The 12,102-nt window shown below is 49.7% G+C and overlaps 1 protein-coding gene across 1 annotated transcript; it reads left to right on the forward strand.

Moving 5' to 3' along the window:
* Positions 1-1,844: 1,844 nt before the first annotated feature.
* On the forward strand, positions 1,845-4,120 carry LOC134983361 (oocyte zinc finger protein XlCOF29-like). The gene is made up of 3 exons (XM_063949065.1): positions 1,845-2,102; positions 3,810-3,888; positions 4,008-4,120. Exons 1-3 carry the CDS (start codon positions 1,845-1,847, stop codon positions 4,118-4,120), a joined length of 450 nt encoding a protein of 149 aa, XP_063805135.1.
* Positions 4,121-12,102: the final 7,982 nt, after the last annotated feature.

The raw sequence follows: 12,102 nt of genomic DNA on the forward strand, positions 1-12,102 counted from the left end.
CCCCCGCGTGTTTATATATCCGTGTCCTGCCCCCGTGTGTTTATATAACTGTGTCCTGCCCCCGCGTGTGTATATAACTGTGTCCTGCCCCCGCGTGTGTATATAACTGTGTCCTGCCCCCGCGTGCGTGTGTATATAACTGTGTCCTGCCCCCGCGTGCGTGTGTATATAACTGTGTCCTGCCCCCGCTTGCGTGTGTATATAACTGTGTCCTGCCCCCGCGTGCGTGTGTATATAACTGTGTCCTGCCCCCGCGTGCGTGTGTATATAACTGTGTCCTGCCCCCGCGTGCGTGTGTATATAACTGTGTCCTGCCCCCGCGTGCGTGTGTATATAACTGTGTCCTGCCCCCGCGTGCGTGTGTATATAACTGTGTCCTGCCCCCGCGTGCGTGTGTATATAACTGTGTCCTGCCCCCGCGTGCGTGTGTATATAACTGTGTCCTGCCCCCGCGCGCGTGTGTATATAACTGTGTCCTGCCCCCGCGCGCGTGTGCACAACTGTGTCCTGCCCCCACGCACGTGTGCACATATGTGTCCTGCCCCCACGCGCGTGTGCACAACTGTGTCCTGCCCCCGCGCGCACAAGTGGGTCCTTAGATGGTGCCGGCCTATCTGTATATGAATAGCAGTCTCACTACGGGTTCCGCAGATACCGTAGATGGTGCTGGCCTATCTGTATATGAATAGCAGTCTCACTACGGGTTCCGCAGCAGCGGGACTAAGGGGTGTGTGCACAGCGTTCGTCCCTATATTACACCTAGGGCTGCTCCAAATCCCATTAACATTCCTTGGGCATGTACGGAGTGCTGGGGTGGAATTTCACTTACGACTCATGCGAATTGGATGTCCAGCCGTTACTCCCCCCATATCTTCTGCCTCCTCCGCCTCCTCCTTACTGAGCAACGCTGGCCGCCTCCTGTATCACATCCCCCGTTTCGTTGTACTGCGTAGGACCACCCACCTGATGGGCACGTCTTTCACTGTCCACCACCGCTGCTTATGTATAATGGGACACCCAGTGACCCTAGAGGAGCCGTCACTTTCTGTCGCTAACTAGCGGTACGCTGGTACGCTCGGTCGGTGCAGCACGACTAAATCTCCTGTCTCCATGGTCAGGTCACTCCCCGTTTCTTCTGCTGAGCTGCCCCTGCTCGTAGTCAGGCCGCCGTCACACCACCAGTTCAGGCTCAGGGACTCAGGACCTCACCCGCTACCACCCGTTCTCCGCTCTCTGCACCACACAGCCTCTAAACTCCGTTTACCGGTCAGTCCTTTTTCCAGTTAATGGTCTCTCTCCTCGGACGCTGTATCTTCCTCCACCAGCACGCGAACACCACTTTGTCCTGGCACGGGGGCTTCTAGAAGAATTTTCTCCAGTCCCCTCGTGCCCATCTAGTCCCACTGTCCCGCTGATCCCATAGTACAGGGTGCATTGAAATAGGATCACCCTCAAGGGCATATAACTACCATATAAATTTCATTTATTACACTCATACAAATCATAGCATCATACTAGGGAGCTACACTTATAGCTATAGTAATAATACAGGGACATGACTGGGGAGGTGAGGGGATCTGGGAGTGTCACAGTGACATCACTTATATCTATAGTAATAATACGGGGACATGACTGGGGCGGTGAGGGGATCTGGGAGCGTCACAGTGACATCACTTATATCTATAGTAATACAGGGACATGCCTGGGGAGGTGAGGGGATGCGGGAGCATCACAGTGACATCACTTATATCTATAGTGATAATACAGGTACATGACTGGGGAGGTGAGGGGATCTGGGAGTGTCACTGTGACATCACTTATATCTATAGTGATAATACAGGGACATGACTGGGGAGGTGAGGGGATCTGGCAGTATTTATAGTGATATTGATGCCTTCCCCATTTTGCAGGATTGCACAGTAGTGAAGAAGACATTCAATGAGTGTGAGACACCCAGCAGCCGTCCCTGTTTGTCAGAAGGACTAAGCAGAACCCAGAGCCCCATTACGGTGCCTCCACCTCACTCACTGATACATGAGAGACACAGTGACCAGAAGATCCTGGAACTCACCAACAAGATCATTCAGCTGCTGACTGGAGAGGTGAATGCTGGGAATGGGACATTATACAGTAACACCAGGGCATGTGTCTGGGTGATGACTAGAGAGGTGACTGCCGGGAATGGGGCATTACACAGTAACGCCAGGGCACGTGTCTGGGTGATGACTGGAGAGGTGACTGCTGGGTATGGAACATTATACAGTAACACCAGGGGGTGTGTCTGGGTGATGACTGGAAAGGTAACTGCTGGTAATGGGGCATTATACAGTAACACCAGGGGACGTGTCTGGGCGTTGACTGGAGAGGTGACTGCTGGGAATGGAACATTATACAGTAACACCAAGGGACATGTCTGGTTGATGACTGGAGAGGTGACTTCTTGGAATTGGATATTATACAGTAACACCAGGGGACATGTCTGGGCGTTGACTGGAGACGTGACTGCTGGGAATGGGACATTATACAGTAACATCGGGGAATGTGTCTGGGTGATAACTGGAGAGGTGCCTGTTGGGAATTGCACATTATACAGAAACACCAAGGGATGTGTCTGGGTGATGACTGGAGAGGTGACTGCTGGGAATGGGGCATTATACAGTAACACCAGGGGATGTGTCTGGGTTATGACTGGAGAGGTGACTGCTGGGAATGGGGCATTATACAGTAACACCAGGGGATATGTCTGGGTGATGACTGGAGAGGTGACTGCTGGGAATGGGGCATTATACAGTAACACCAGGGGATGTGTCCGGGTGATGACTGGAGAGGTGACTGCTGGGAATGGGGCATTATACAGTAACACCAGGGGATGTGTCCGGGTGATGACTGGAGAGGTGGCTGCTGGGAATGGGGCATTATACAGTAACACAGGGGATGTGTCTGGGTGATAACTGGAGAGGTGACTGCTGGGAATGGGACATTATACAGTAACACCGGGGGACGTGTCTGGTTGATGATTGGAGAGGTGACTGCTGGGAATGGGACATTATACAGTAACACCGGGGGACGTGTCTGGTTGATGATTGGAGAGGTGACTGCTGGGAATGGGACATTATACAGTAACACCAGGGGATGTGTCTGGGTGATGACTGGAGAGGGGACTGCTGGGAATAGGACATTATACAGTAACACCAGGGGATGTGTCTGGGTGATGACTGGAGAGGTGACTGCCGGGAATGGGACATTATACAGTAACACCAGGGGATGTGTATGGGTGATGGCTGGAGAGGTGACTGCTGGGAATGGGGCATTATACAGTAACACCAGGGGATGTGTCTGGGTGATGACTGGAGAGGTGACTGCTGGGAATGGGGCATTATACAGTATCACCAGGGGATGTGTCTGGGTGATGACTGGAGAGGTCACTGCTGGGAATGGGACATTATACAGTAACACCAGGGGATGTGTCTGGGTGATGGCTGGAGAGGTGACTGCTGGGAATGGGGCATTATACAGTAACACCAGGGGATGTGTCTGGGTGATGGCTGGAGAGGTGACTGCTGGGAATGGGGCATTATACAGTAACACCAGGGGATGTGTCCGGGTGATGACTGGAGAGGTGACTGCTGGGAATGGGACATTATACAGTAACACCAGGGGACGTGTCTGGGTGATGACTGGAGAGGTGACTGCTGGGAATGAGACATTATACAGTAACACCGGGGGACGTGTGTGGGTGATGACTGTATCACTGTGTGTGTCAGGTGTCTATAAGGTGTCAGGTTGTCACTGTCTATGTCTCCATGCAGGAGGGGGAGTATATAGAGGAACGCAGAGGTCAGTACAAGGACGTGATGATGGAGAATCACTGGCCCCTCACATCACTGGGTAAGAGGAGACTGTCATGTATTGTACAGGGGAGAGCAGGTATGGGGGCCCCCTATATACACACATCATCTGATAATCACTTATATACACTGTACTCAGTCACTGTGTGTCTCCTACAGATGGGCCCAGTAACAGAGATACCCCAGAGAGATGTCCCCGTCCTCTGTATTCCCAGGATTGTACAGAGGAGAATCACAGGATCCCACAGGAGGATCAGGTAGGTGGGATTTAGGGTCTCACCCATACACCAAAGTGACTGTAACTACATGATCTGTAGAGGAGCTGTGTCTTATACACTGATATTATATTGTTTCACCTCAGTTTAATCTGACTGTATGCAAATGTCATTAGAGTGTTTGTTTGTTTGTTTGTTTGTTTTTTAGGCACAACGTCTGTCTGATATTAAAACAGAAGGTACAGAGGTAGAAGAAGAGACGTATGTGACTGATATAAAGGCAGAAGATATAGAGGGAGAAGAAGAGACGTATGTGACTGATATAAAGGCAGAAGATATAGAGGGAGAAGAAGAGACGTATGTGACTGATATAAAGGCAGAAGATATAGAGGAAGAAGAAGAGACGTATGTGACTGATATAAAGGCAGAAGATATAGAGGAAGAAGAAGAGACGTATGTGTCTGATATAAAGGCAGAAGATATAGAGGGAGAAGAAGAGACGTATGTGACTGATATAAAGGCAGAAGATATAGAGAGAGAAGAAGAGACGTATGTGACTGATATAAAGGCAGAAGATATAGAGGGAGAAGAAGAGACGTATGTGACTGATATAAAGGCAGAAGATATAGAGGGAGAAGAAGAGACGTATGTGACTGATATAAAGGCAGAAGATATAGCGGGAGAAGAAGAGACGTATGTGACTGATATAAAGGCAGAAGATATAGAGGGAGAAGAAGAGGCGTATGTGACTGATATAAAGGCAGAAGATACAGAGGGAGAAGAAGAGACGTATGTGACTGATATAAAGGTAGAAGATACAGAGGGAGAAGAAGAGACATATGAGACTGATATAAAGGCAGAAGATATAGAGGGAGAAGAAGAGACGTATGTGACTGATATGAAGGCAGAAGATATAGAGGGAGAAGAAGAGACGTATGTGACTGATATAAAGGCAGAAGATATAGAGGGAGAAGAAGAGACATATGTGAATGATATAAAGGCAGAAGATATAGAGGGAGAAGAAGAGACGTATGTGACTGATATACAGGCAGAAGATATAGAGGGAGAAGAAGAGACGTATGTGACTGATATAAAGACAGAAGATACAGAGGTAGAAGAAGAGACGTATGTGACTGTTATAAAGGCAGAAGATATAGAGGGAAAAGAAGAGACGTATGTGACTGATATAAAGGCAGAAGATATAGAGGGAGAAGAAGAGATGTATGTGACTGATATTAAGGCAGAAGATCTAGAGGAAGAAGAAGAGACGTATGTGACTGATACAAAGGCAGAAGATACAGAGGGAGAAGAAGAGACGTATGTGACTGATATAAAGACAGAAGATATAGAGGGAGAAGAAGAGACGTATGTGACTGATATAAAGACAGAAGATATAGAGGGAGAAGAAGAGACGTATGTGAGGGGTGATCAGCAGTGTAAGGAGGAGGAGATCCCTACAGATATCAGCACAGGTGAGTAATAAACACTTTTCTCTGACGTCCTAAGTGGATGCTGGGACTCCGTAAGGACCAAGGGAATAGCGGCTCCGCAGGAGACACGGCACAAAAAGTAAAAGCTTTAAGACTAGCTGGTGTGCACTTGCTCCTCCCCCTATGACCCTCCTCCAAGCCTCAGTTAGAATTTTGTGCCCGGCCGAGAAGGGTGCAATCTTGGTGGCTCTCCTGAGCTGCTTAGAGTAAAAGTTTAGACTTAGGTTTTTTTATTTTCAGTGAGTCCTGCTGGCAACAGGCTCACTGCATCGAGGGACTAAGGGGAGAAGAAGCGAACTCACCTGCGTGCAGAGTGGATTGGGCTTCTTAGGCTACTGGACATTAGCTCCAGAGGGATCGATCACAGGCCCAGCCATGGATGGGTCCCGGAGCCGCGCCGCCGGCCCCCTTACAGAGCCAGAAGACAGAAGAGGTCCAGAAATCAGCGGCAGAAGAAGTCCTATCTTCAGTAAAGGTAGCGCACAGCACTGCAGCTGTGCGTCATTGCTCTCAGCACACTTCACACTCCGGTCACTGAGGGTGCTGGGGGGGGGGGGCGCCCTGAGACGCAATATAAACACTTTTTTTGGCAAAATATACATCACATATAGCTCCTGGGCTATATGGATGTATTTAACTCCTGCCAGTTTTTCTGTAAAAAGCGGGAGAAAAGGCCGCCGAGAAGGGGGCGGAGCCTATCTCCTCAGCACACAAGCGCCATTTTCCCTCACAGCTCCGCTGGAAGGACGTCTCCCTGACTCTCCCCTGCAGTCCTGCACTACAGAAACAGGGTAAAAAAGAGAGGGGGGGGCACTAATTTGGCATATATAAACTACATAGCAGCTATAAGGGAGAAACACTTATATAAGGTTGTCCCTATACATATTATAGCGCTCTGGTGAGTGCTGGCAAACTCTCCCTCTGTCTCCCCAAAGGGCTAGTGGGGTCCTGTCCTCTATCAGAGCATTCCCTGTGTGTGTGCTGTGTGTCGGTACGTGTGTGTCGACATGTATGAGGAGGAAAATGGTGTGGAGGCGGAGCAATTGCCGGTAATAGTGATGTCACCCCTTAGGGAGTCGACACCTGACTGGATGGTCTTATTTAAGGAATTACGTGATAGCGTCAGCACTTTGCAAAAGACTGTTGACGACATGAGACAGCCGGCAAATCAATTAGTGCCTGTTCAGGCGTCTCAAACACCGTCAGGGTCTCTAAAGCGCCCGTTACCTCAGTCGGTCAACACAGACACGGACACTGACTTCAGTGTCGACGGTGAAGAAACAAACGTATTTTCCAGTAGGGCCACACGTTACATGATCACGGCAATGAAGGAGGTTTTGAGTATTTCTGATACTACAAGTACCACAAAAAGGGGTATTATGTAGGGTGTGAAAAAACTACCTGTAGTTTTTCCTGAATCAGATGAATTAAATGAGGTGTGTGATGAAGCGTGGGTTTCCCCCGATAAAAAACTGCTAATTTCTAAAAAATTATTGGCATTATACCCTTTCCCGCCAGAGGTTAGGGCGCGCTGGGAAACGCCCCCTAGGGTAGATAAAGCGCTCACACGCTTATCAAAACAAGTGGCGTTACCGTCTCCTGATACGGCCGCCCTCAAGGAACCAGCTGATAGAAAGCTGGAAAATATCCTGAAAAGTATATACACACATACTGGTGTTATACTGCGACCAGCAATCGCCTCAGCCTGGATGTGCAGTGCTGGGGTGGCTTGGTCGGAGTCCCTGACTGAAAATATTGATACCCTGGACAGGGACAATATATTATTGACTATAGAGCATTTAAAAGATGCATTTCTATATATGCGAGATGCACAGAGGGATATTTGCACTCTGGCATCAAGAGTAAGTGCGCTGTCCATTTCTGCCAGAAGAAGTTTATGGACACGACAATGGTCAGGTGATGCGGATTCCAAACGGCACATGGAAGTATTGCCGTATAAAGGAGAGGAGTTATTTGGGGTCGGTCTATCGGACCTGGTGGCCACGGCAACAGCTGGGAAATCCACCTTTTTACCCCAGGTCACCTCTCAGCAGAAAAAGACACCGTCTTTTCAACCTCAGTCCTTTCGTCCCCATAAGGGCAAGCGGGCAAAAGGCCACTCATATCTGCCCCGGGGTAGAGGAAGGGGGAAAAGACTGCAGCAGGCAGCCTCTTACCAGGAACAGAAGCCCTCCCCCGCTTCTGCCAAATCCTCAGCATGACGCTGGGGCCTTACAAGCGGACTCAGGTACGGTGGGGGGTCGTCTCAAGAGTTTCAGCGCGCAGTGGGCTCACTCGCAAGTGGACCCCTGGATCCTGCAGGTAGTATCTCAGGGGTACAGATTGGAATTCGAGACATCTCCCCCTCGCCGGTTCCTGAAGTCTGCTTTACCAACGTCTCCCTCCGACAGGGAGGCGGTATTGGAAGCCATTCACAAGCTGTATTCCCAGCAGGTGATAATCAAAGTACCCCTCCTACAACAGGGAAAGGGGTATTATTCCACACTGTTTGTGGTACCGAAGCCGGACGGCTCGGTGAGACCTATTCTAAATCTAAAGTTCTTGAAAACTTACATACAAAGGTTCAAATTCAAAATGGAGTCACTCAGAGCAGTGATAGCGAACCTGGAATAAGGGGACTATATGGTGTCTCTGGACATCAAGGATGCTTACCTCCATGTCCCAATTTGCCCTTCTCACCAAGGGTACATCAGGTTCGTGGTACAGAACTGTCACTATCAGTGTCAAACGCTGCCGTTTGGATTGTCCACGGCACCCCGGGTCTTTACCAAGGTAATGGCCGAAATTATGATTCTTCTTCAAAGAAAAGGCGTCTTAATTATCCCTTACTTGGACGATCTCCTGATAAGGGCAAGGTCCAGAGAACAGTTAGAGGTCGGAGTAGCACTATCTCAAGTAGTACTACGACAGCACGGGTGGATTCTAAATATTCCAAAATCGCAGCTGAGTCCGACGACACGTCTGCTGTTCCTAGGGATGATTCTGGACACAGTCCAGAAAAAAGTGTTTCTCCCGGAGGAGAAAGCCAGGGAGTTATCCGAGCTAGTCAGGAACCTCCTAAAACCAGGCCAAGTGTCAGTGCATCAATGCACAAGGGTACTGGGAAAAATGGTGGCTTCTTACGAAGCGATTCCATTCGGCAGATTCCACTCAAGAACTTTTCAGTGGGATCTGCTGGACAAATGATCCGGATCGCATTTTCAGATGCATCAGCGTATAACCCTGTCTCCAAGGACAAGGGTGTCTCTTCTGTGGTGGTTGCAGAGTGTTCATCTTCTAGAGGGCCGCAGATTTGGCATTCAGGACTGGGTCCTGGTGACCACGGATGCCAGCCTTCGAGGCTGGGGAGCAGTCACACAGGGAAGAAATTTCCAGGGAGTGTGGTCAAGCCTAGAGACTTCATTTCACATAAATATACTGGAGCTAAGGGCAATTTACAATGCTCTAAGCCTAGCAAGTCCTCTGCTTCAAGGTCAGCCGGTGTTGATCCAGTCGGACAACATCACGGCAGTCGCCCACATAAACAGACAGGGCGGCACAAGAAGCAGGAGGACAATGGCGGAAGCTGCAAGGATTCTTCGCTGGGCGGAAAATCATGTGATAGCACTGTCAGCAGTAGTCATTCCGGGAGTGGACAACTGGGAAGCAGACTTCCTCAGCAGGCACGACCTCCACCCGGGAGAGTGGGGACTTCATCCGGAAGTCTTCCACATGTTTGTGAACCGTTGGGAAAAACCAAAGGTGGACATGATGGCGTCCCGCCTCAACAAAAAACTAGACAGGTATTGCGCCAGGTCAAGGGACCCTCAGGCAATAGCTGTGGACGCTCTGGTAACACCTTGGGTGTTCCAGTCAGTGTATGTGTTCCCTCCTCTGCCTCTCATACCCAAGGTACTGAGAATTATAAGACGGAGAGGAGTAAGAACTATACTCGTGGCTCTGGATTGACCAAGAAGGACTTGGTACCCGGAACTTCAAGAGATGCTCACAGAGGACCCATGGCCTCTGCCACTAAGAAGGGACCTGCTTCAGCAAGGACCCTGTCTGTTCCAAGACTTACCGCGGCTGCGTTTGACGGCATGGCGATTGAACGCCGGATCCTGAAGGAAAAAGGCATTCCGGAGGAAGTCATCCCTACCCTGATCAAAGCCAGGAAGGAGGTTACCGCACAACATTATCACCGTATTTGGCGAAAATATGTTGCGTGGTGTGAGGCCAGGAGGGCCCCGACGGAGGAATTTCAACTGGGTCGATTCCTGCATTTCCTGCAAACAGGAGTATCTATGGGCCTCAAATTGGGGTCCATTAAGGTTCAAATTTCGTCCCTGTCAATTTTCTTCCAGAAAGAATTGGCTTCAGTTCCTGAAGTCCAGACGTTTGTCAAGGGAGTACTGCATATACAGCCCCCCTTTGTGCCTCCAGTGGCACCGTGGGATCTCAATGTAGTTCTGGGATTCCTCAAATCACATTGGTTTGAACCGCTCAAATCGGTGGATTTAAAATATCTCACATGGAAAGTGACCATGCTGTTGGCCCTGGCCTCGGCCAGGCGAGTGTCAGAATTGGCGGCTTTATCTTACAAAAGCCCATATCTGATTTTCCATTCGGACAGGGCAGAACTGCGGACCCGTCCCCAGTTTCTCCCTAAGGTGGTGTCAGCGTTTCACCTGAACCAACTTATTGTGGTGCCTGCGGCTACTAGGGACTTGGAGGACTCCAAGTTACTGGACGTTGTCAGGGCCCTGAAAATATATGTTTCCAGGATGGCTGGAGTCAGGAAAACTGACTCGCTGTTTATCCTGTATGCACCCAACAAGCTGGGTGCTCCTGCTTCTAAGCAGACGATTGCGCGTTGGATTTGTAGTACAATTCAGCTTGCACATTCTGTGGCAGGCCTGCCACAGCCAAAATCTGTGAATGCCCATTCCACAAGGAAGGTGGGCTCATCTTGGGCGGCTGCCCGAGGGGTCTCGGCTTTACAACTTTGCCGAGCTGCTACTTGGTCAGGGGTAAACACGTTTGCAAAATTCTACAAATTTGATACCCTGGCTGAGGAGGACCTGGAGTTCTCTCATTCGGTGCTGCAGAGTCATCCGCACTCTCCCGCCCGTTTGGGAGCTTTGGTATAATCCCCATGGTCCTGACGGAGTCCCCAGCATCCACTTAGGACGTCAGAGAAAATAAGAATTTACTTACCGATAATTCTATTTCTCGTAGTCCGTAGTGGATGCTGGGCGCCCATCCCAAGTGCGGATTGTCTGCAATACTTGTACATAGTTATTGTTACAAAATTCGGGTTGTTATTGTTGTGAGCCATCTTTTCAGAGGCTCCTCTGTTATCATGCTGTTAACTGGGTTCAGATCACAGGTTGTACAGTGTGATTGGTGTGGCTGGTATGAGTCTTACCCGGGATTCAAAATCCTTCCTTATTGTGTACGCTCGTCCGGGCACAGTATCCTAACTGAGGCTTGGAGGAGGGTCATATGGGGAGGAGCCAGTGCACACCACCTAGTCCTAAAGCTTTTATTTTTGTGCCCTGTCTCCTGCGGAGCCGCTAATCCCCATGGTCCTGACGGAGTCCCCAGCATCCACTACGGACTACGAGAAATAGAATTATCGGTAAGTAAATTCTTATTTTTTCCCTCATCTGAGGAATTAAATGAAGTGTGTGAAGAAGCGTGGGCTTCGCCTTATAAAAAATTGGTAATTTCTAAAAGGTTACTAATGACGTACCCTTTCCCGCCAGAGCATAGGTCACGTTGGAAAACACCCCCTAGGGTGGATAAAGCGCTCACACGCTTGTCAAAAAAGGTGGCACTACCGTCTCCGGATACGGCCGCCCTAAAGGAGCCTGCTGATAGGAAGCAGGAGGCGATCCTGAAGTCTGTATATACACACTCAGGTATTATATTGCGACCAGTGATTGCGTCAGCATGGATGTGCAGTGCTGCAGCTGCATGGTCAGATTCCCTGTCGGAAAATATTGATACCTTAGACAGGGACACTATATTGCTAACCGTAGAGCATATAAAAGACGCAGTCTTATACATGAGAGATGCACAGGGGGATATTTGCCGGCTGGCATCTAAAATAAGTGCAATGTCCATTTCTGCCAGGATGGGTTTATGGACCCAGCAGTGGACAGGTGCAGGGGTGTATCTTCCTATTGGCCAGGATGGCACTCGCCAGGGGCGCCAGACGAGGAGGGGCGCAGTCCAGAGGTGCCACCCGCGGGCAGTAGATAGATTCACTTTTAGAGGCAGCAGCTATCCCCCCACCCGTGTAGTTCCTCACCACCAGGGATGCCCAGTAATGATCACGGCATGCAGCAGCGGCTGCTGGGGGGTGTGGTGCTGGACCCCGGCGCCAATTACAGTGGCTGCTGCTGCTGCATTCTTTGATCATTAATGGGCATCTCTGCTGTTGAGGAACTACACGGGCTTGGGGAGATAGCTGTTGCCTTTAAAAGTGAATCTACCTAAAAGTGCTGCCTTTATTAGTAAAATCACCATGGGGGCATATGTGTG

Source organism: Pseudophryne corroboree (genome assembly GCF_028390025.1).
Source record: "Pseudophryne corroboree isolate aPseCor3 chromosome 3 unlocalized genomic scaffold, aPseCor3.hap2 SUPER_3_unloc_13, whole genome shotgun sequence".
NCBI classification, from domain to species: Eukaryota; Metazoa; Chordata; class Amphibia; order Anura; family Myobatrachidae; genus Pseudophryne; species Pseudophryne corroboree.